This window comes from Bos taurus, chromosome 24 (assembly GCF_002263795.3).
Source record: "Bos taurus isolate L1 Dominette 01449 registration number 42190680 breed Hereford chromosome 24, ARS-UCD2.0, whole genome shotgun sequence".
Taxonomy (NCBI): Eukaryota; Metazoa; Chordata; class Mammalia; order Artiodactyla; family Bovidae; genus Bos; species Bos taurus.
In genome coordinates this window covers 19,723,405-19,746,602 of record NC_037351.1, presented here as the reverse complement: position 1 = coordinate 19,746,602, position 23,198 = coordinate 19,723,405, and the positions used below count along the sequence as shown (strand labels likewise).

The following is a 23,198-nucleotide window of genomic DNA, read 5'->3' as shown; positions in this document are numbered from 1 at the left end:
TGAGAGCGGGTGGATAGGAGGGATCAGCGCTGTGGGCAGCACCCTGTAGGCATCACCCCTGAAACTGAGAGTGACGCGGAGAGGCCGGAGGGCCCCTGAAGCCATGGAGACGCTGACTAAAGCAGCTCTCAGGGCGGGTACATCGGTCTGCTGGGAGACCAACGTCTATATTTTAATTCTACCTGGGTTGGGACATCGCCGGGCATGCGCAAGGAAGCATCCTGGCCTCTGAGATGTCAGGGCAGGTACCAGTGGCGGGGCGGGGGTGGGGGTGGCGGGGGGCCCACCTGCTGTTTCGCTGTTCCCAACCTGCCTCACTACACTGGTGAATGAACGGGCTTGCTTCTGTGGGGCTGGGGGTGAATCTGAGCTGAATACAATTTGCTCCAGGAAGCTCTGTGGGGTTAACAGGATCTTCCTTGCAGTTGGGTTGGCTCCTCCCTTGGTTTTCTTTCACAGCTGGAACCCTGGCTCTTGGTATTGGGGCTGTCTCCTCTCCTGCCCAGGGATATTAGAGCTCTGATGCCCTCTCTCTGCCTGGTCCCCACACGGCGTTAGTGGCTCCTGTTTCTGACCGAGACACGCGCCCCACCCTGGCCCTGAGCTCGGGGCTCCATTTTCACTTCGTGCCCTCCCTGTCTCCTGCCACATCTACACCTCTTGGTCCAGTTTTCACCTCTGGGAAGCCCTCCCTGCTTGCTCCTCAATGAGCTCTCTTATCTCTGACCCCTGCAGTCCTGGTCGCTCGCGTCTTATGGGTACGTCCGGGAGCTCCTTGTCCAGCCGGGACCTGCCTCCCTCACCTGGGACCCTGCTCCTTGCCCCTTATTTACTTTGAGAATGAGCCCAGAGGTAAGACAAATGCCCGTGGCACCTTCCCATTGTCCCCGGAGTCCGAAAGATTATCCTAGGAGTCTGAGGAATGCAGAGCATCTGGGTTCTGGTGACTTACAGGCAGGGCTTTGAATTTTGGCTCGGCCACCACATAGCTATGTAATCTGAAACAAGTTACGTGGCCTCTCTGGGCCTTCGTTTGTACCTTTAAACGGGGCCAAACTTCCACCTCCCAAAGTTGTTGTATGGGTTAAATGTGTGCGTTTAAAATCCCAGCCTTTGGGAATTCCCTGGCAGTCCAGTGGTTAAGACTGTCTGCTCTCACTGCCAAGGGTCTGGGTTCAATCCCTGGCCAGGGAACTAAGATTCCACAAGCTGCAAGGTGCCTCCAAAAGAAAAATAAATAAAATGAAATAAATGCCAGCCCTCAGTGGGTGCTCTGTAAACACCAGCTTCCCTGGGAAGTGAGCTCTCTCGTCCTTGGGTGAAGACGAGGAGGCCCAGAGAAGCGGTGTCCAGGCCAGAGCTCATTTTGCACAAAGATGGGGCTAGAACCCAGGACCAGAACAAGAACCACCATCCTGTACTCTTCCTGGGGAGCCCCGGCCAAGCACCTAGCCTGTGTAACCCGGGATGCAGAGAGCCAGGGTGGGGATAAACCTGCCTCTCCCTGCAGGACCCCTTCCTCTCGCCCCCACACCTATGCCCCCAAGTCTCCCCGGCTCCCGGCCTTCTTCCCTCCTTCCTGCTTTCCCCCAGGCCCCCCTCCGCCTTCTGCCCCTTCCCCTTCTCCTTTCTGGGCTCTTCCTTTCCTGTTGGATTTCTCCTCCCCTCCCCCTCCTACCCCTGCCTCCATCTCCCGTCTCCTGTTCCCATTTCTTTCATCTTTGTTAATACCCACCTCTCCCCCATTCCCCTCCCTCCACAGAAGAAGTATTTAATGGATATTAAATTATTTTAAACTTTCTTTTTTTCCAAAGAGCTTGGTGATGATGCTGACTCAGGATCATCTCACTGTCTAATATTGAATATGCAATTAATAGATAGATGTTTAGGTTTGGCTCTCTTTCCCCTGCCCACCCCCACCCCCTTGCTACCGCAGGAAGGATAAAAAAGCTGATTAATCTGGTTTGGGGCAAGTGTCAACGCGGGAGATATATGGGAGAAAGGAGATGAGGTTAGCAACTTGGAGTTGGAAGGTGGCTGCCTCCAAGGCAAGTGAGGGAGAAATGGTTTGTGTTGGAGCTCAGCAAGGCAGGCCTCGAGACACCTGGCTGTGAGCCTGGTGTTAACCGGCGGGACTCTGAGCTGGTGGTGTGGTGGAAGGCCCTCCCCGCGCTGGGCCTTATTCCGGCCACTCCACCTCCCTAGATGTGGAATGTCCCTTCCTTCAATCAGCTCAGGTGCCACCTCCTCTGAGGCCTCTGGCTGCCCCCACCTTGGGGACCCCTCCTCTGGGCATGTGGGTGCCGCCTGCCGTCTGAGCTCCCTCCCTTACTTGATGGCTCTCCCCCAAAGGGCCGGGGTCTCTGCTGCCTCCATGAGGCCCCGCTGCATGGCGGGGGCATTGCTGGGTCTGGCCCTGGCTGTTTGAGGAGCCTCTGTGTGCAGAGAAAGGTGAGTAACTGGGCTGCCAGGAGGGGGCAGGAGCCAGCAGTGTGAATCAGGTAGTCTCTACAGCACAAACCCTTCACATCTGAACCATTTCTGCTCTCCAATTAACCTGTCTCCACCTCCATGATAGGGGTCCCCAGAACGGGACACTCTCAGGGGGCCACAGGGACGCGGGCCTGTGCCATGGGGCATGGGGCTTCTTTGGGTAGCACCAGGACACCAGCTGGGCTTGTTGGGCGTGCTTCGAGGCCTGGGTCCGGAGGGCCACAGAAGCCTTATAACCAGGTAGGAGCCCTTCTGGGCCCGCTGAGGGCAGTGACCTGTGCTGGAGGGACCCTAGACATCCCCCCAGGGTGGGCAGGCGACCTGTGGCCACACTACAGGACAAGGAGCTTGACTCTGAATTTTGCAAGTAGCTTTTGTCTATTTGACATCGGGCTCTTAATTTCCTGGAAAATTTGGGGGGAGGGAGGGGGAGGGAGAGAGAAGTTCCTCAGTGCCCAGCTGAGCTGAGCTGAGAGTGACTGTCCAGGCCCAGTCAGGGAGGGCCCAGGGGCAGAGGGCGCTGGGTAGGCATGGAGTGGTCATGGTGCCTGGTCAGAACCTGGGATGGTGGGTGCTTGACAGAGGAAGCTGGAGCCTGGCCTGGTCTGGCCTGTGTACAGTGGGGCTGAGGCCACGCTAGTAAGAGAGGACAGAGCCTCCCCTTGGGGAGCGGGGGCCTGCGTCTGTGGGTGAAGCTGTGTGTGTCCTTCTGCTCTGGCCCCTTCCAGACATCGGCCTGTCTGCCTGTATCTAGGTCCAGCATCTTGGCCAGAGCGGCCTCACACCCCCAGGGGCAGCCCTCCTCAGACTTGCCCATTCTGGCCTGAGTTTCCCACCACAGGTGTGTGCTAAGTCACTTCAGTCGTGTCCAACTCTTTGCGACCCTATGGACTGTAGCCCACCAGGCTCCTCTGTCCATGGGATTCTCCAGGCAAGAATACCGGAGTGGGTTGCCATGCCCTCCTCCAGGGGGTCTTCCCCACCCAGGGATCGAACCTGCGTCTCTTCCATCTCCGCACTGGCTGGTGGGCTCTTTACCGCTGGCGTCACCTGGGACGGCCAGGGAAGGGTTGAAGCACATATCCTCCCTTCCATCCTGAAGCCCTTTCGGCCAGTCCAGTCCCATCACAGTGGGGTTTTCCTTCCTGACACGGAGGCGGGCCTGCCCTTCTGGGTGTCTTAAAGGGGGCAGTGGAGCGCCCAGGACATCCTGCCCATTGACTCACAGAGAGGAAGGAACCCCAGCAAAATGCAGACCCCAATCCACTCTCCTCCTCTTCAGTTGGTCCCCACACCAGCCACCCAGGGCTCCAAAGCCCCAGTCACGAGGTCCTCAGGGGGCTGGAGGCGGCGGCAGGGAGTCGCGGCAACCCCCTCCCGTGGTGGGAGTAGGGGTGGGAATGGAGGGAAAGGAAGGGCTGAGACAAGCAGGCCCTCGGGTGAAGCGGGAGGCGGGAGGGGAGAAGACGGGCCGGAGAGAAGGGAGGGGCAGAGACAAGTGGGCCCTCACGTGAAGGGGGCTGGCGCAGGCAGCTACTACCTCCTCGGCTCTCGCTGTCCGCCGGTTTCACCTGGATCGGCCGGTTCATCTGTAACAGAGCACAGGAGGGCAGCATTAGAGCAGGCGCGCCGGCACCCCGAGGTGCGCCGGTGTTCAAGGGACACAGCACACTGCTCACTCCACGGACGCCGACACCCACGGCCCCAGCACCCGCGCGGGACAAACGTGAGGGTCTCCACTAAAGCCCCGCCCCCTCCCCTCCCCAGTGCGGTCCCCACGACCCCCCTGATTTCAGGAGGGTGTCTCAGGACTGAAGACCCTGGGGTGTCCCCTGCCAGCCGTTAGCGGCTCTTGCTAACTGTGATGTCGGTCCACCCAGGACACAGCTGGCTTTGCCGAGCTGCTCTCTGGCCGAAACTGACTCCCGCCTAGGTTGGGGCCCTGCAGCGAGTGGCACCCCACCCCTGTGCCATCGACGCTGGCGGTTGGTCCCAGGGGTGCCTGAGGCTCCGGGTCTCGCAGTTCCCGGTTGGAGCAGAGCTCAGGGCTGGGGCTCCAGACGGCAGCCTGGCTGTCGCCTCGGTGGGGTGGGGGCGGTATGTGCGGGGTGGGCAGCTACTCGTCTCCTGTGACGTCCGGGTGCCAGGAGGACCACATGGGACGCCTGCCTCCCCATCTCCCAGCTGCCGGCCTCTCGGGAGGATCCATGCAATGCCTCGTTCAGGCCACTAGGGGGCTCGCAACTCCAAGGATCCAAGGCTCTGCAGCCTGTTTTTAATCCTCCTGCTGCCGGAGGCATAGGATGGGCTAGGAGGCCCTGAGGTCCCAAGATATTTCAGACAATAAAAACGGGAGGAATCGCGCAAATGGAATCGAACTTTGTGTCTCTGCCCGTGCTTCTGCGTGTCACGTACCTCCCTGATCCCTCATTCTACCTACATTTCTCTCCCAAATGCACCCCGAGAGGCAGGCAGGTACTAAACGCCCCATTTGACAGATGCAGAAGCCGAGGCGGGGCGCCTCGTGCCAGGATGTGGCTGGGAACCCGGGTCTGCCAGGGCTATTTGGGGGGCTTTTGTTCTGTACCAGGTGACTTTTCATTGGCACTTCCCCTCGTGTCCAGAGGAGGCTGGACTAGCCCGTGGCAAGCTTCCTCCTGGTCTAGGATTCTGAGCAAGTTTTGGCTGCGTCAAGACGACTTGGTGGGGGAGCGTGGGGGCCCATGACTCAGCAAGGTGAAGAGGAAGCCGGGGAAGGTCAGAGTCACTCGAGGAAGGACAGAGGCGGGAGGCAGGGCACGGAGCAGAGGACCAGGAAGCGCAGGTTGCCGGGGGCAAGAGAGGATGCTGGGAGGCCGGTGCACTGAGAGGGCTGGGTGCCACTGTTTGCTCGGAGGTCCCCACTTGGTGCCCCCTGTGGAGCTGAGGGAAAGGAAGGTGCTGGGTGCGCAAGCTCTGCCAGCAGAGTTAAGCGTGCGGTACAGGGACCTCCAATCACAGGGAGAAGAAAGAGGGCCATAAGGCAATTCCCAGCTTCCTTTCAGGGGCCCTGGCTCCCCCATAAACCACCTCCTTTCCAGTCCTTGAGAAAAAGATCCAGGAGGCAGAGCAGGCATCTGACTGTGGGAGAAGGGCTCTCCCCCTGGTTTCCATTCTATGCCTTCAGAGGCTCCACACCCAGCCCTTTCCGGGGCTCTCCCCGCTTCTGGAACACCACTTCCCCCTGGTTCACACCCCCCCCCCCCCCACCCAAGAGCTGCAATAGGCTCTTACTCCAGAAAAGCCCCACGGCTGACCTGGACCCAGTTCTGGCCATTGCACTCTCCTGGGTGAATTTCTATGGCTTTCTTGCTTATGTAATTTTTATAATTCTCTGAGAAAGGTATTATTCTCTCTTTTTCCAATGAAAAGCTAAGCCCCGGGAGTGGGAGGTCTGGGATGCAGCCAGGGTTGGTAGGCATGGAGCTAACACGAGGGTGGGTTGGTCTTGGTATATTTCATCGCATTTGACCTCAAGCTGCTGTGGAAAGGGGGGCTTCCCAGGTGGTGCAGTGGTAAAGAATCCACCTGCCAAGGCAGGAGATGCACGAGACATGGGTTTGATTCCTGGGTTGAGAAGATTCCCTGGAGTAGGAACTGGCAACCCACTCCAGTATTCTTGCCTGGAAAATCCCATGGACAGAGGAGCCTGGAAGGCTACAGTCCATAAGTCACAAAGAATTGGACACGACTGAGTGAGCACACACTGCCCCACTGCTCTGGAAGGAGGGGACGAAGGGAAGATGTCCTTCTGGTGAGGGGCGAGTGGGCCATCATATTGACTAGAACTTCCTCAGCCTAGCCCCCCAAATCTGGCCCCCACCACCTCTTGTATCATTCCATTCCTCACAGCCCAGCCCTTTTTTCCCCCTGTGTGTTCCTTTGGCCTGAAAACCTCTCTCACAGCCCCACCAGCCCCTTGCCCTTGACCCTGAAGTCTTCCTGGTACTCCAGGGGGAAAGGCCCTGCAGGAATTCTCCCTTTTCCATATAGACGGTACAGTCAAGGTTGGGCACTGAATTGCAAGGGGGCTACTGCCCTGCTACACCTACAGGAACACAAACAGCTGCTCCAAAATTACATTGTCGGACTATCATCACTTCCCATAGGGTGTATGCAATTAGAGATCCTTTAGCCAAGGAAGCGGAGTTTTGGAGAGGTTAAGAAACCTGCCTGAGGTCACGCAGGTGGTCAATGGTGATCAAGATGAACCCAGGACTCTGGACACTGGCCTTCGTGTTCAAAGATGCTGGAAACCAGGCCTGACAGGCTTGGGGAAGGTCTGGGAAAGTTCAAAGCAGAAGAGCAGGGAGCAGGTGGGAAGGGCGGTGGGGTGATTCAGGCTTCTCCAGTGAGGACTGGGGGTGAGCAGGGGCAGGCAGAGGTGTGCGCACCAGAGTTAGCCGAGCTCTGCAGCTGTGGAGACGAGGGAAGGAGGAGCCCACAGAGGAGACTTCATCCCTGGGGCCGGAGCGGGCCCAGGCCAACCCCGAAAGCTTAGATCAGGGGACCTGAGAGGCTGCCTTCCCTGGCATCTTGTTTCTGAAGGTGGGGACCTTGCATGAAGCCCCGCGGCAAGACTTCTCTTTGTGCGAGCAGAGGGGGTTAGTCCTACGGATTGACAAGGGCTGAGGCGGGGGAAACTGTTTCTGTTATGAGGGGACCCATTTTCCATGGTAAAGTAAACAAGACGAATGAAATCTGCCTTGCGTGGAGTCTCCCCCCATGCAGGGGTGCCCCACCCTCAGGCAAGCAGCCACCGGCCCACTGTCCTTGGTACCTGGGCGCTTGTGAATGCTGTACCCCGGGTCATGGACTCAGGCTTGGTTCCCTTCGGCCCCCGGCTGCCCCCCCACGAGCCCTCCCTGAGCCGGCCAGCCCTGGACGGTGCTCCCAGACCCCTCCATCGCTGGCATCCTGGCAGCAGGGACCAGGGGCTTGTCCAGCCTCCCACCTGCCCTCGGCTGTGGGCCAGGCACCCGTGGTGGTGGAGCAGAATTGACTTGGCTCCCGTGGACCTGTGGCTCCTGGGGTCATATTTCATATCCCATTACGATCTAGGGATGGTCAGCATCCACACAGCCTTCACGGGGATGTCAGGGAGTGCCTGGCTAGATGGAGAGAGAAAATATGGCCTGTGCTTTCTTAATTCTCAGCAGAAATAAAGTGTCAGGATCAGTCGGAAAGATTTCTTAGCAGGCTCTGTACCAATGCCTCGGGCCTAAAGGGAGACCTCCCTTCTTTGGCCAGTGTCTCTCTTCCCTGTTCCAGACTCAGGCCTTGTCTCAGCCTGCCTCTGTCCTGGGGAGAGGAGGCCAGACCACGCTGCAGAGATGGCTTTGTGAGGCACGACTGGTGCGGAGGGGGAGAAAGGATACTGGGAGGAAGGCAGAAGGGGTGGTGGCCACTTCCTTGCCCTTCTGACTTTGACTATGGCCTCTGGATCTCAGCCATATGAGCCCCAGGGCGTCCCTTGTAAGTGAATGTCGAGGATGCTGGAGCCTAAGTCTCTGTGTCTTTCCTTCAACCCATCCCTTGCTCCTCTGTCCAGCCATCCCTCTCAGCTATGATATTGTCCTTCTGGGTGGGCCTGGGGCTGGAGGCAGGGTCATCAGCCTGGAGGTCATCACCCCATTCCCCCTGTGGCCTTCAGCACAGGTTGGGTCTCCTGATATCTGAGCTGGGCTGCCTGCATGAAGTCAAGCATGAAGCCACCCTCATGCTTCCAGGGTCAACCCTTCTGGAGACATTGCTAACTTTTGTTGTCGTCGACTACATTCCTGCTTCCAGCCCGGGGGGCACCCTCAGGGGGAGCGGGTGGTCCCGGCCCAGGACTGGGGCCCTCCCTGTCCTGCTGTAGCCAAGGGTGGGCGGCAGGGCTCCTTCCCTCCCAGGCCCCTTCTGCTCTGGCTGGGTGTCCCTTCCCCCTCCCCATCTCTGCCACTTTTTGCGTCAACACATATCCATGCATTAAACAAGACATTCCATTAATTTCTTCATCATCATAACTTAAGCTGGGACATACCCTTTAAATATTCATTCAGCTATGAAAACTGGGCATTAAAATTTTAATAATGTCAAGCTCATTTGAACCGAGCTCCTTGGGGACGATTACGATACAATTAGAATAAATATGATGATTGAGCTAGTCCAAAGGCTTCACCTGTCTGTCCAGCGTGGGTCCCTGTGGAAGGAGAGGACTGTGGCCAGTGGGCAGACAAAAAGACTGACGGATAGGCCAGCCAGATCTTTCCTAACTTTCCCTCTAGCCCTCCCACACCCCGCTCATCTCTGCTCTGGGGGCCCACATGGTCCTCCCACTGACCTCTGCAGCTCTCTGCCGCCCCCTGTGGGCCAGGGTGCTGGGCCTTCCCTCTGGACCTGGGAAGCCAGCCCTGATTAACCATTGTGGTTCCAGTCACCCTTTCCCTTGTCTTCCTGGTACAACTCCAGCTGTGCTTCTGGGCTTGTTCCTTTGTGGCAGCCATGGCCCTGTCTCTGTGTCTCTTCTCCCCAGCCTTGCAAGGGGCTCCGAAAGGCTGGGATGAGACCACACCAGAGCAGGGCCAGCCTGCATCACGGGCCCCTGAGTGCCCACAGGTGTTCAGCCACCAGACCAGAGAGGGGCTATCTTCACCCGGCTTCGCTTCTGCTATGACCACCTTCCTGAGGGCTGGCATGGAGGTTTTGCGGGGAGAGCTGAGCCTGCCCCCACCCCCAACCCCATGTCCCTTACTGTCCTGCCCTTGTCTAAGACAATGCTGGCAAGGGCCGGGGACATTCAGAACTTTCCCTGCTTCACTGGGACAGCCCTGACTGCCCACAGTATCCCTTGGGCTCCCTGCCCCTGAGCTGGGTCCCCTTCCACCTGTCTTCTCAGAACCCCGAGCCCCCTGCTTCACACCAGGCCCCAGTGAGCTGACCGAGATATGTCTCAGAAATAAAAAAAGAGCCTGGAAAGCTCCCTGTCACCCCTCCAAAAAAAATTAAAAAGTGAAGTGAAAGTGTCAATAGCTTGGTCGTGTCCAACTCTTTGTGACCCCATGAACTGTAGCCCTCCAGGCTCCTCTGTCCATGGAATTCTCTCAGTAAGAATAGTGGAGTGGGTTGCCATTCCATCCTCTGGGGGATCTTCCTAACCTAGGGATTGAACTCAAGTCTCCTGCATTGCAGGTGGATCCTTTACCATCCCAGCCACCAGAGAATGGTCACCCACACCCTCCTTCTCCTTAACAAGACTTCCTGTCCTTCCAGTAAGACTTCACTGGTTAGCTCTCAGCCCCCCGGCCACACATGGCCTATACTACTCTCTCTCTTGTGTGTGTGTGAGTGTGTGTGTGACAGACTGGGACAGACACTTGTTTCTCAAACAACAGCAGGGACCTGATTTCCTATTCACAGACTCCCAGACCCTAACTCAGGACTCTTGTCTCCTGGAGTGTGTGTGAGTGTGTGTGTGTGTACACATGTGCACCCACACCCATGCTTGGGTAGTACTTGTGTGACATCACAGACCTCAGGAAGGAATGCCTTCAGGTTGGGGATGGAATTAAATGAGGGAGAATGACTGCAGTGGCCTCAAAAGCGTCAGCTTCCATGTTGTTCGCCGATCTGTGGGCCAGAAGAGGTCTGGGCCAGCGCCCTGCCTGAGGCTGGGGGTGGGGGAGGGCGGTGGGGGTGGCAGGGTCACTGTGGTGGCCTATGGAGATGGCCAGCGTGCTCTCCAGTGGCAGCTGAGCCCCTGGGTGTACTTGCAGGGTGGGTGACCAAGCCTCAAAGCCAAGGGTCCTTTCTGGCTCCTTTCGGGGTGTGCGGGTACCTGGTGGTACGCTGTTCCCTGCTCACCCGAAGGGCTCACATCTCCCCAAAACGGGAAATCATCGGTAATACTGACTCTTCTTGTCCAAACCTGCAGCCTGCACTGGAGGCAGCTCTTGGCTGTGTGTGGGTCCACCCGCTCCCCAAACCTGGCCCCTACTCTTCCTCTGTCCCCGTCTGCTCTCATCTGCCCAGAGACCTCAGCTTTTATGCTGTCTGTCCTCCACCCTAGCACACACGATGGCCGTGGAAATGGTGAAGAAGCAGACCCTGCGTTCTGGGCTTGTTCGGATATCTGTGCCCCAACCCGAGTGGCATCGCTGCTCTGGGAAGAGAGACAATTTGTAGGGCTCAAGAATCTGCCTTCAGTGCTGGAGACCCAGGTTTGATCCCTGGATTGGATCCCTGGGCTGGGAATATCACCTGGAGAAGTGAATGGCCACCCACTCGAGTATTCTTGCCTGGAGAATCACATGATTCTCCACATGGACAGAGGAGCCTGGCGGGCTGCAGTCCATGGGGTTACAAAGAGTCGGGCACGACTGAGCGACTAACACTTTCACTTATTCAAAAAGCAAGGGAAAAGGCATCATTAGAGCACTAAAATATAAAGGTTTCCCTTTCTTTTATGGTTTCTATCTTTCTTGACTTGTCATGGTATTTTTTTTTTTTTTACTCAGCTATTTGATGTAATTTTAAATAAAGAAAAATATAAAATTTAAAGTATTAGCATGGATTCTACCATTCATCTTTATTTTGTGTGATGCCAGTTTTAAATGCAAACATCAGAACATTTAACTCCTATGCAGAATCACCAAAATTATACAATTTCGTTTTTGTGGCTCATGCCTGGAGGGTGCCTTGAGGAGAGAAATGTAAGCTAGACTCAGGAAGGTTAAGAAGAAAGAGAAGGTCCCCTCAGGCATGGAGACCCTCAGAGGAACCCAGACCTGTGCTGTATCCTGGGGGTAGACTGGGCTCCCCTTTCCACTGACTCCAGACCAACCTGGTGCAACCAAGCCCAAGGTGGGCCCTGGGAACTCAGGCCAGACTTCACTTCTGCCCACGGCCCCTCTGCCTTAATCCACATGGGCAGGTGACCCTCAAGAGTATTTTAAAGTCTGTTTCAGAGATGCATTAGTCACCTGCTATGACAAGGGCTCTGTTGACCAGACAGACATGTCACAGCGCTGCAAGCCCGGGGGGCCACAGGGAGAATGGGCCTGACCCGACCCTCCCTAAACTCCACCCAAGCCATTGCTGGCTGGCCTAGAAAGCAGAGTGATTGCACGTGGGGACCAGGATGTATGTGGATCAGGCAGGGGGGAGGCAGAGTTGATCATAAGCAGAGTCCTCAAGCCCCCCTACACGAGCTTCTTCACGCCATGGACGACACTTACAAAACCCAAGTTCAAGGATAACATTATAAGAATTTCAAGGTGGCAACTGCAGAGCACTAAACCCCAAGGATGGGACCCTTCTGAGGGTGGAGGCCTGGGTGACAGCACAGGGCGGGAGCTGCCCGTGAGGCTGCCCTGAACATGGTGCCTTTCTGCGTCCCCATCACCTTGCAAGCTTATCTCCAGGCATCAGACATTTCCTTGACCATAACGTGTTTTCAGGTGGAACTGTGCACAAGCTCCAGAAACAGTGTTACTCAAAGATTTATCTCTTAAAGATGACCTCTGGGTAATTTGTGGAGGATAGACAGAATTTCCAGCCTCTGGTATAAATGAGGAGGCAATCATCCAGTATGGATAGAGAAGAGAACCCCTGAATGGGACCGCGGGGACCACGGGTGGGCTGCTCTTCAGCGACCCTGCCCTCCACCTGGATTTTGCCTTTGCCGCACTTGGCAATTCATAATGAACAAATTAATGAATGGAGGGATTGTTTGTTTAAAGCCCCAGAGGGCAGATTTTGAATCCCAGGCTCCTGGATTCCCCGGGCTGTGCAGAGTAGGCCCTCAGTAGCCTTGGAAGGAAAGAATGAATCCCTTGCCCCGGGGCTCCTGAAGTCCCCTCGAGACATGGAAGGGGCCTGGCAGAAGTGGCACACACTATTTGCAGCTTGTTGTAAATACACTGTTTTAATTACCTCCTTAATAAATTGCATATGGTTCGCTCCATAGAGAGGGGTGAGAGAGTCAAGGGATCCTGTTGGCTGTCATCATAAAGTTTTGATTCAAGGACATCCAGCAGTGATTGCATAAGTGACACGAGCCTTTGCTGAGCCCCTGATCATGGGCCAGACTCTGAGGTGACTCTGGCCAGGCCAGACGGTGGCACCGTTCCCAGGGCATGAGGGCAGGCCACCGGTCCATCTGTGGGTGCAGGGCGCTTGCTGCCCGGCCACCCCCCCAACGCCTCCTTCAGGTCTCGGCTCCCCAGCCCCCACCTTGAAGGGTCCCTTCAAGCTCCTCTTTCTTCACTGCCTTGCCACAACCTAGGACAGTTATGAACCAGCACGGTTCTCAATTTGTAGATTTGTTTGTTTAACATTGTCTCCTCTTTATGAGGAAAGGCCCACACAGTTCTGTTCCCACAGCACCCGGCACACAGTAGGTGTTCAGATGCTCACCGAGCAAATGGATGAAAAATCAAAGTGTGAGTTGCTCAGTCATGTTCCACGCTTTGCCACCCCATGGACTGTAGCCCACCAGGCTCCTCTGTTCATGGAATTCTCCAGGCAAGAATACTGGAGTGGGTAGCCATTCCCTTCTCCAGGGGATCCTCCTGACCCAGGGATCGAACCCGGGTCTCTTGCATTGCAGGCAGATTCTTTACCATCCGAGCCGCCAGCAAATGGATGACCGAACCCTCTAATGCACCTTTCTCCAGCATCGCTCCCTCCTGCCTCAGCCACGCCCTGGTGGCAGGAGGGTCCAGAGGCCAGAAGTGGTCACCCGCCGAACAGCCCTATTTCTGGTCCAGAGAGAAAGGCCTTTAATCCTCCCTCCTCCAGCAAAGTGGCGATGTTGTACCTCTGGATTAGGAAGGGTTTACTGAAGCGGTGATCATGGTTTAGAGAGACAGCCAGTGAGCGCAGACCAGACAGAAGAACCTGGAGGTTATTGTTAAAATATGCAAATCCACAGCCCATTGAAATGCAAACCCTCCAGATAAGATTTTTAATAAATCTGGTTCTGCTCCCACTCCCCGCTTCCAGGAGGCCATCTGATGCTTGTTGGGTCAGGCATGTAGGCCCTGTCAGCTCTTCACCCCTCTCCTCGTTTAGATGGTCCAGCTCACGGCTGCCCCTCAAGTGGTGGTGGTGGGGGGGGGAGCGCCTGCCAGCAGAGGCCCCTGGCCTGTCCCTTGACAGAACACAGGAGGTCACTTCCGGGTCACCCGTAGGGACATCGCACCCTCATCCTCACCTTCAGCCTCACCTCCACTCATCCATCTGAAAAACAGAGTCCCAAGCCCTTGCGCCCTCTGCCAGGGGGACTGCCGTGCGGGTCCCCCCAGGCACGCCTCTCACTCTGCCAGTCGTGGCCTCTGGACTCACTGTGGTCTGCTGCCCTCCAAAGTGGCCTTTGAGGGGATGAAGGAGAGCGATAGAAGCAGCACAGGAGCCCGAGTGTCTTAACGACCGTCAGGACAGGAGTGTGAGCTCTGTGGGCTCCATGTGCCTGGATGGAAGACAGGGAGGCACGCGCGACCCTGGCGGGGGACACTTCTCAACTCCAGACCCGGGGCTGACCACACGCATAGGCTTACCTCCCTCCATCCTCTGGGACACCAGATAAGCCAGGGGAACAAAACTCAAGGGGTGGGGAGGGTGTGTGTGGGGGCAGGGGTTCAGGGCAGGAACAACCGCGGGCCACGCGGTGGAGTTCGCAGAAGAGCCAGCCGGGTGCCTGCCAGAAGGGACTGCGATGTGCAGACAGGTCAGGTGGACGCAGGAGGGTCTGAGCCTGTGCTGTGGGCAGTGGTGTCCGCTCCCCACTCCACCCGGTCGGGTTTTGGCAGTGACAGCATTCCACCAAGGCCGCGCTGGGAAAGAGCAAGGGCGCAGTGCGGGCACAGGGCAGTGGCGCCCGATCCGGGTGGACGTTTAGATCAGGAACTGCCAGCGCTGTCTCGGCATCGGGTCTCCTCCCCATCTGCGGGCAGGTGGGGGGCGGGGGGAGAGCTCACTCCCGCAGTGAGGGGGTGGGGCAGGACGCGGGAGTCTGTACAACCGGCACATCCTCCGTGGTCCAGCCCCACAAACAGGCCCCCGGCAGTTGCATAGCAACAGGCTGCTCTGCTCCGCAGTGTCCAGCGAACAGCGGCGGCGCTGAAGGAGCCTATTGGTGGGACTGCCTGGGGCGGCCCCCTCCCCTCCCCTCTGCTTTCTTCTCTCTCTCCCCCGCCTCTCTCCCAGCCTCCGCCCTCTCCGCTCTCTGGAATCTAAGTTTACAGAACGCTTTCCCCTCACCCACTGGGTACAAACAAAGGAGGTGCCACCTCCCCTGGGCCGGTCAAAGGTCTCTCCAGCTTGTTTCCAAAGGGAGGGGCTCCCCATCAGCTTCTTAGTTTTCCTTGTCCCCCCGCCCCACCCCCGACCACTGCCCGTGGGGTGGGGGTTAGGTCCCCTCTGCATGGGGGGATGCTTCTCGGGGCTGTGGCAGGTGAGGCTGGGGGAGGGGGCGCAGTGAGAGATCCCGGAGATGCAATAAAGAGGGTGGACTCAGACCCTACCCAGAGGGCAGGGCTTCCCAGGTCCACGCAGCCAAGGGCAGCCTGTCTCTTTGTCTCCAAGCCCCGCGTCCGTCTCACCCGCTCCCACCAAGGCGCCGGAGCTGCCCTGGCAAGGGTGGGAGGACCCTTGTGGTCCTAATTACCGTCAGCTGCCGTGGAAACGAAGCTCATTAGCCTGCAGGGCCAGGCTGGGTCGCTAACCCTCTTCAGGGTGGGGGTGAGGGGTGTGATTTTTTTTTTTTAAACAGGAGTGGATAGATGGATAATTCTGGATGAAACGAGCCCTGACTTCTTTGGGAGGCCTGGATATCGGTCCTAGCTCTGCCACCTACTTGTGCCATGAGGTGGGACTGTTACTTGACCTCTTAGGGTCTCATCCCCAGAGTGTGGAGAACCCCGCAGCTGTGAGGCTCTTAGCACAGTGCCCAGCGCCTAGTAGGTGCTCAGCAAACCCACGATAGCACCCCCTTCCCTCACCCGATTCCTCATCCCCCATAGCCTCTCCCCGACCAGCCGGCTCTGCCCTGATCCCTGCAGAAGCAGGCACAGCAAGCCTTCCCGGGAGCCCACTGCCCAGCCTGCAGAAGGGCCTTGCTGAAAGGCCTTCAAGCCCACCCTTCCTGGGCCACAGCCACGCAGGGTGCCTCCACCCTCAGCCCCTCAGCCCCGCACTTGGCCGGGACCCACCACCTGGAAGTCCCTTCTTTGGCTCCGCTCGGGCGGGGGCTCTTCGGTACCTGCTCCCACACCACAGCAGTGGGGCTTGCTCTTCTTGCAGGGGTGCCCCAGTTCTGCCCTGGCCAGCTCTAGTGACCAGAGAGGAAATGTTCCCAGCCTCCCATCCCCTCCTTTTCCTCTCATCAGCCGAGGTAGCAGAGCTCCATAGGGCAAGGCGAGCCCAGCACCCAAGGCTTCCCTCAGCTGTGCAGACCATCTGACCCTGAGCATGCACGCACCTCACCAGGGACCTCGGCTTGGGGGCTCTGGGCCTTCTACAGGCGGCTATGTCCAGCTGGGTCTGATCTTTCCCAGCCCACGTGGAACCACTGCCCTCCTGAGTTGGACCTAGCCTCCTCTGCGTGGGCAGGAATGAGAAGGGGAGTGGGCAGCCTGGCCCTGGGGGCTGGATGGAGACCCTGGCCTGTGTGACCCATGGCCCACCTTCCCTTCTGCTTCCCCAATCTCCCTGCAGCCCGCCCCTGAGTCTGATGCGCTGAGTCCTCCTCTACCACCTGCCCCACCAGGCCACCCTGGACTCTGGACCCTGCCGCGAGGTTCAGCACCCACCCCCGTGAGCAGAAAGGGGGCTTTCTGCATCGCTGTCCCCCAAATCGGGACCCCTCCTCCCTGTCTCACAGGGCTCAGTCTCAGGCCTGGAGGGACAGTCCCTAAGCAAGATAAAGGAAGAAAACAAAGCCCACACCACGAAAGTGACAAATCTAGAGGAAATTGCTCTTAGTCCCACACCACAGTCTGACAATGCCAGCCAAGCGCAAACCTGAGTCATCCTAGAAACAGCGCCGGCATTGGCTTTTTGGAATTTGTTTTGTCTCTGGGCTTTAGATTTAATCATTCCTTCTTTCTCTCTCCCACTCCCCCCACTGCCTGCCTCTGCCCCTTGCTCTCCGTTTGCTAATACGAGCCTGCACCGCCAGCTCATCCAAGTCTGTTTTCCTGGCATTAATTAACACAGCGCTCCAGCCTCCAACAGGCTAAATGATGAATCAGGTTAAATTCCAGACAACAGCCGCACACCGCCATCAATTAGCCATCTCCGGGGCAGCTTCATTAATAAGCATCGATCATGGTCCTCCTCCTGGAACACGCCAGGGTCTCTGGGTCACGGGCACTGCCCACGAGTGTGTCGAGCTTAGGTGTGAGTGTGGTCACGTGTGCGTGGGCGCTGGGGTGCCTGGTAGGGGTGAATACCTGAGTGTGTATGCAAGACTGCGGGTGTGTGGAGGGAATGGGTGGCAGAGGGGATGGTGCGTGTGGTGTGGGTGTGGGCGGGTGTGTGTTTGTCAGTGTCTGTTATGGGGATGGGGTGCTAAGTACACGGGTTCACTCTCCACTCTACTGCCCGCCCCCTTGCCGGCTCTGTGCCCCTCTGCTTGCCTAACCCTGTCCCCGGACAGTGGGGTTCTCCTGAGAGTCACTGGCCCCTCTCCCCTCCCTTGCTCTCCCCCAGAGACTTTGCCCAGCCCCTTCTCTTCAACTTGCACCCCATGGAGGCAACCCTCTTGCCATCACCACCCTCTTTCCCCTTGCATACTGGGTTCTCATGGTCTCTGACCCTTGGCTGTCCCCAAGGTTCGCACAACCTCCAGCCCAAAGCTAACTCCCTGGGTTTTCTGGCTCCAGGACCACCACCGCCTCTGCCCAGGGCCAGGCTCACAGCCTCCAATAGCTTCTGCATCAGCAGGTTGGAACCCAACCCTCTTGGAGGCACTGCTGACCTCCACCTGGACGGTCCCTTCACTCTGCCTCGCCCCACATTCCTTGCAGGAAGTTGGGTGATTCTGAACCAGGAGCTGATGGGAATCCCTCAGAGACTCCCCCTGCCCAGGGACTAAAGCCCACCTCCTCACAAGGAGACAAGGTCCCCTTTGGGCAAATGGTCTGCCTCTCCGGCGCCCTCGACGTCACAGGCCTGCCTTGTTCCCTGCCAGATGGCGGCCCCCGTTTACTGCGGCTGATGGCTGCAACTACCCTCTTCCTGATCGTGTGTTCACAGGGTCCATAGGGTCGCAAAGAGTCGGACACAACCGAAGCGACTTAGCACAGGGAGGGCTGCCTCCCCCACTAGCAGTGAGTCTGAGCCAGCAGCCTCAGTGGGATGAATGCTCCAGAGCCTTCTCGAAAGAAAACCTGGTTCAGAGCAGGAGGCTGTGGTCACCCGCAGCCTCGCGCGGGGCGCTTCGCTCTGCGCTGAAAGCCGTGCGCCCCGGGGCGCGCGCGCCAATAGGGATGGACGTGGCCTCCCCAGGCGGCCACAGCGGATCGTCTCCTTAAAGGTTAATTAAGAATCTGAAGCCGGCCGGCGTGGTGCGGCCGGTGATGGCGGATGTGGCGTCTCTCCAGACCATTAAACACTAATTAGGTTTGGAAAGTCTATCGAGCTCCCGAGGTCTCATCAAGGCGGGCGCTGGCCCCCGGGTGCCCTTCGAAATGCCAGAGCTGTCACCCCCCGACCCCCCGCCCCTCCCCGGCCGACCCTCTAGACCTGCCCCTCGACCTCCGGCTTCGGGTGGGGTCCCGGTTCATTTCTCTCCATCTTATTGTGTCTCCCTGGCCCGGGCTGCATCACCGCCTACCCTCCTCCCATCGCTGGCCTGGCGGCGTCCCTGGACCCTTGGAACAGCTTCCTTCTCCCTGCGTCCCTTTGGACTCAGGCAGCAACATCACCTCCGTCTGTTTCCTCCCGGGTGGCTCGGAGGGCTGGTTTGAAGGGGGCATGCAGTGGCCCCCCCACCCCAGTCTGGTGGACAGAAAGCTGAGGGTGTGGGCCCCGGTGTCCAGAGAGGAGGGTGCAGTGGAGACATGGGGAGACCACCGGAGCCCCACACCCCCTCCTCAGGATTCTCCCCACCTTCATCAGAGCTTGATTTAAGAAAGGCTGCCTCTTGAGATCTCCTGGCCTCTGAGCTTCCTAGGGGCTGGACACCACCTGCGTATCACAGAGCCCCTCTCCAGCCTGTTTCCCCAGATACCTGGCTCCCCTGAGGCCATCCTTGACCGGCTCCAGTTTCCTTCCCTGTCTCTGAACTCAACCAGTGCACCCAGGAGGAAGCGGTTCCTGACAGCATTCATTCATTCACTCATTCCTTCCCACCTCTGATTTAAACCCTGCCTTGGAGAAGGGCATGGCAACCCGCTCCAGTGATCTTGCCTGAAGAATCCCATGGACAGAGAGGCCTGGCGGGCTACAGTCCATGGGGTCGCGACAAGTTGGACATGACTGAGTTACTAACATTTTCACTTTCGCTTTGCTCTCAGAGGACCTAGGGACAAAGTGCTCCTCTTAGGACATACCCTCAGTCACTGGTGCTCCCCCGGCTGGACAGCAGGACTTGGGGAATTCTTGGAAGTCATTTTTCCCTCCCCGGCCACCCCCCACCACATCTTTAGCACTAGTGGCTTGTCACAAGTGAAGGGATTTCCCCCTCAGTGACGGAAGAAGGCTCATGTCCAAATCTGCCAGGAAGAAAGATGGTGCCACACGCTTCTGGGTCTCCCAGGCCACAGTGTGGAAGTCTTGGTTCGGTTCTTCTAGAGAAGTTGTGAAGCAGAAATGTTTGTCCCCTGCAATGCCTGACCGTATTTTACGCTGACCCCCTGCCCTATGTTTGTGACAAACGTGTCTGAAAACCATCACTGTCAACATCACCACCGTCGCCCCAGCTGTCAGCATCACTGCCTGTCACCACCTGTCACCATCGTCGCCATCGCCGCCACCACCGCATTTTATAAATACGAATAGGATATGGCTTAATTCCAAGGGATATTGCTACTGCTGGAATTCTGGATGCTGGGACAGGCCAGGGGACATTTGGGGTGAGGTGGAGCTTTCTTGGGGCCCCTCACACCACGTGGTACAGACAGCCCTTGACACCTTTTTGTTCACGTGATGTCACGAACAGTGCAGCTGGCTCTGCTATGACTAGCTGTATGACCTTTCAGTCACTTAACCTCTCTGTGCTCCAGTTTCATGGACTAGAAAATGCAGGACTCCTCTACCTTCACAGGGTATGTGGTGAGCAGAACAAAAATGTGCCCAAGACACGGCCTGACAGAGGTTAACTGGCTCCCTTCCATCTTTAGACAATGCCCGGCACCTCCACTTCCCACAGAAGACAGGGAAAGGAGCTGGGCAGGGTCCCAGTCATTTGGGCCCCTCCACCCACCTTGGGTCCTGCCTCCAGGGTCCTTCACACCTTGTGACAGGCAGGGCTGAAGTGGGCCTGTGGGCGTGGGTGGTACAGCCCAATTTCACAAGCACAGAGTATTATGATTGCATTGATTTCCATCATAAATCATATTTCCTATCTTCTGCCTCGCTCTCCTGCGTGCCCCAAGTTAAGCCTTGGTATTTTCTTTAGCGGCTGCCACTGTCAAACTTGGAGATGATATTAGGATAATGATGATAAATTTTACCCTGCAGCCAAGCCACTCCCTCTGTGTGTGTGTGGGGGGGGGGAGGGGAGTGTTTATCCCCCCAAATGGATCCCTTTATGGAAAGCAGGGACTCCTGCTGAGCTTCAGGAGGGAACTCACCTAAGCTTGAATGTGAAGGTCCTTGCACCTTTACACGTGGACACATATGTGCGCATGAGTCACGTGTGTGCAAAGATTTGGAAGTTTTCTTCTCTGGCATATTTTGTGTGGACACTTGGTGATGCTCTGGCCAGTGACACCTGGCAGGAGGCAGTGGGGAGGTCTGTGCTGAGCTTCCCGAGGTGTGGCCGCCCTAGTCTCGGGGTTCCCAATGAGTTGGGATTCTGCAGGTCCTGTGGTTTTCCCTGTACAATGCACTTCACATCAGCCCTCCTGCTGACATCTGAGCTGGCGAGGAGTGTGTCAGCACACGTTTCTCTACAAAGCCGTGGCTCAGGAAGTGCAGTCAACTCCCAGCTAGGGCATCCTTTCTGACCTCAGAAATGCCACATCTGTTTGTAGGGCGAAGCTGGTAATATGGCTCTCTTGAGTCTTGGGGCTTCTGCCTGTGCCAACTGCGCTGGGCTCAGCTCTGACTGAACTGTGGGCCCCTCAGGAGAGAGACAAAGATACCAGGTCCCGGGTGCAGCACCAGGGCGTTTCTCAAGAGGCTTTGGGGTGTGCCCTGTGGGGGGACAGTCCCAGGAGACCCTACGGGTTCTCTGCAGTGGGGGCTGGCCTTGGAGCTGGAGGAGGATTCAGCAGAGATGTGGTCTTGTGGCTGCTTTTTCATTTACTCACGTACTCACCCATTTAATGAGTGTTCCCAAGCCAAGTGCCCTCTCCTGTCCACCAGCCCCACAGGCCAGAGAGGGGACCTCAGCACCCTCTTCATTGTCTGCGCTATGGTCCACTGGACTGAGATCCCTGGGTGGGGAACTGGCAAGTTTTCTCAGATGGCTGTGCTAAACACGTCTGGTTCTTGAAGAAGGTGCCCCTGCTGATGGAGATGATGGTGACTGTGAATCACCGACTCAGAAGATGATGGGCGTCTAATCCCACCACCCATGAGATACTGACAGCAATCTCACGGCACCCTCCAGGGCTCAGGCAGTCCCAGCTTGGATGCCTCCCGTGATGGGGTGCTCACTCCACCTGTGAGTCTGATGTCTCTACTAAACACGTTTTCATGTATGTCAGGCCAAAGCCTGAGCCACTTGCAGCTTCCCCTCCTTTGCACCCTCTGCTTTTGTATAGGAAATGCCTAATTTCTCTTCTTAATGATGACTTGTCAAAGTAGAGGTGATGGTGAGAACCACCTCAGTGGCTAGGGAGCAGCACCAGCCTCTGGGACGCCCTGGGGTGGGGTCTCAGTGGGATGCGGTGGGCCAGGAGGCCAGGTGTCAGCAGATGGGACTGTATCCTACAGGAAACACCTGTATGTGAATGGCCAGCTCTGTGGTGTGGCTGTGTGTCTGGCAGGCTGGGCTCTCCCTGGGAAACCAGTGGCCCTGCTGATCCCAGAGGAGCAGAGGGGTAGCATCCACTCACACCACCAGCTCAGGGCTCTAACTGCTGCCCACAGGAGGGAAAGTCTGGGCCACAGGGTGCAGACATCCCGGTGGAATTATGCGGGGTGCTCAGACAGGGGGCAAGACCACCCGTTTGGACCCACATTGTCTGGAAGCAGCTTTAATGAGAATGGTTGGGAGCGGGGGTAGGGGCATCACATCCTCTCCAAAGGGCTGGAAAGTAGTGCCTGGAAGGTGTCAGGATGTGGCAGGAGCGTCCTGCTCTAACAAGGGGCCAGCTACCTGGCAGCCAGGGCACTGCCACCTGTCCCCTGGGAGGGCTCCAGGAGATCCTGGCTGTGTCTGCACACATGTTCATTTGGGCCCAGCAGCCACTTCCCTTCCTTCTGACACTAGGTTGTATGATGATGATGAAAGAAAGTTGCTCCCAGGAGCCAAAGAGGCTAAGGCATCACAGCTCTGTCACTTACTGACTGTGTGACCTTAAATTGCTTACTTGACTGCTAAGCCTCAGTTTCCTCATTCGTCAAAAGGAAAATGATGAATCCTACAAGTAAAGGTTGCTGTGAGTAATAAATAAGATATTCACATGAAGCTGCTAACAATGCTTGTCTCAGAGCAGGTGCTTAACTCTCTGATGGATTCCTGAGGCCACTAGGCTCAAGATCCTCCTCCTCCAGGAAGTCTGCCCTGATTAATCCCACCCCTCTGGGGCAATCTGTGTCTCTCTGCTGAGATTTGCACCCTCTCTTTGTCTGTGGGGGCTTGGTGTGTGTGTGTGTGTGTGTGTGTGTGTGTGTGTCCCAGTCTCAGAGGATGGAAGAACATTGCAGCTCACCCTAGGTGCCACCTCCACCTTCTTTTCTCCTTCATCCCACTCTGCCCAGCCTCCAAGAGCCTGGTTATTCTGTCCTGAGAGGGTTGTGGCCATTTTACACATGTACAAAATGGCCACATATAGGAATTTAGACTAGGGGAAAATAATAGTGTTTCCATGCACACACACACATACACACAGGCATGTGGCAGGCTCTCTACCTTCTTCTAGGTCCTCCTGTCCCCTACCAGCAATCCCTGGGGGTCTTCAGTGACAGCAACCTTCTCTGAGCAGCTTCAGCTCAGTTGGGCCCTGCTGGCTCAGGGGCAGCCTTCCCCTCTCACAGAATAACTGACGTCACTTCTCTTTTCTGTTGTGTGGCCCCGGTGGGGAAGGGTTCCTGCCTCACAGGATCAGTGAGAAGCAAGCATCCTTTCCTGCCACAGGCTCTGCAGTCACGCTCCGCTCACCCTCCTTGCACTGGACCTGCCCTCCAGGGAGCCCTGCCCTCCCCAGGAGGCACAGGCTAGAGTTGGCCAGCTCCTGGTCTTGTGGCCCTGGGCGAGTTAACCTCTCTGAACCTCTGTGCCTTCATCTGGGAAATAATGGGGGTAGAGTAGATAAAAGCTAGTGTTTGAGCTAGTGTATGTAAAGATG

The 23,198-nt window shown here is 57.1% G+C and overlaps 1 protein-coding gene across 51 annotated transcripts in view; it reads right to left on the bottom strand.

Annotated features, from left to right (window-relative positions):
- CELF4 (CUGBP Elav-like family member 4) overlaps nucleotides 1-23,198 on the bottom strand; it is a 313,094-nt gene that overhangs the window by 71,839 nt on the left and 218,057 nt on the right. For 26 of the 51 annotated variants that reach the window (XM_059880885.1, XM_059880886.1, XM_059880888.1 and 23 more), the window contains exon 3: nucleotides 4,004-4,082. In XM_059880885.1, coding sequence (XP_059736868.1) covers nucleotides 4,004-4,082 — 79 coding nt within the window. 51 annotated transcript variants of the gene reach the window in all.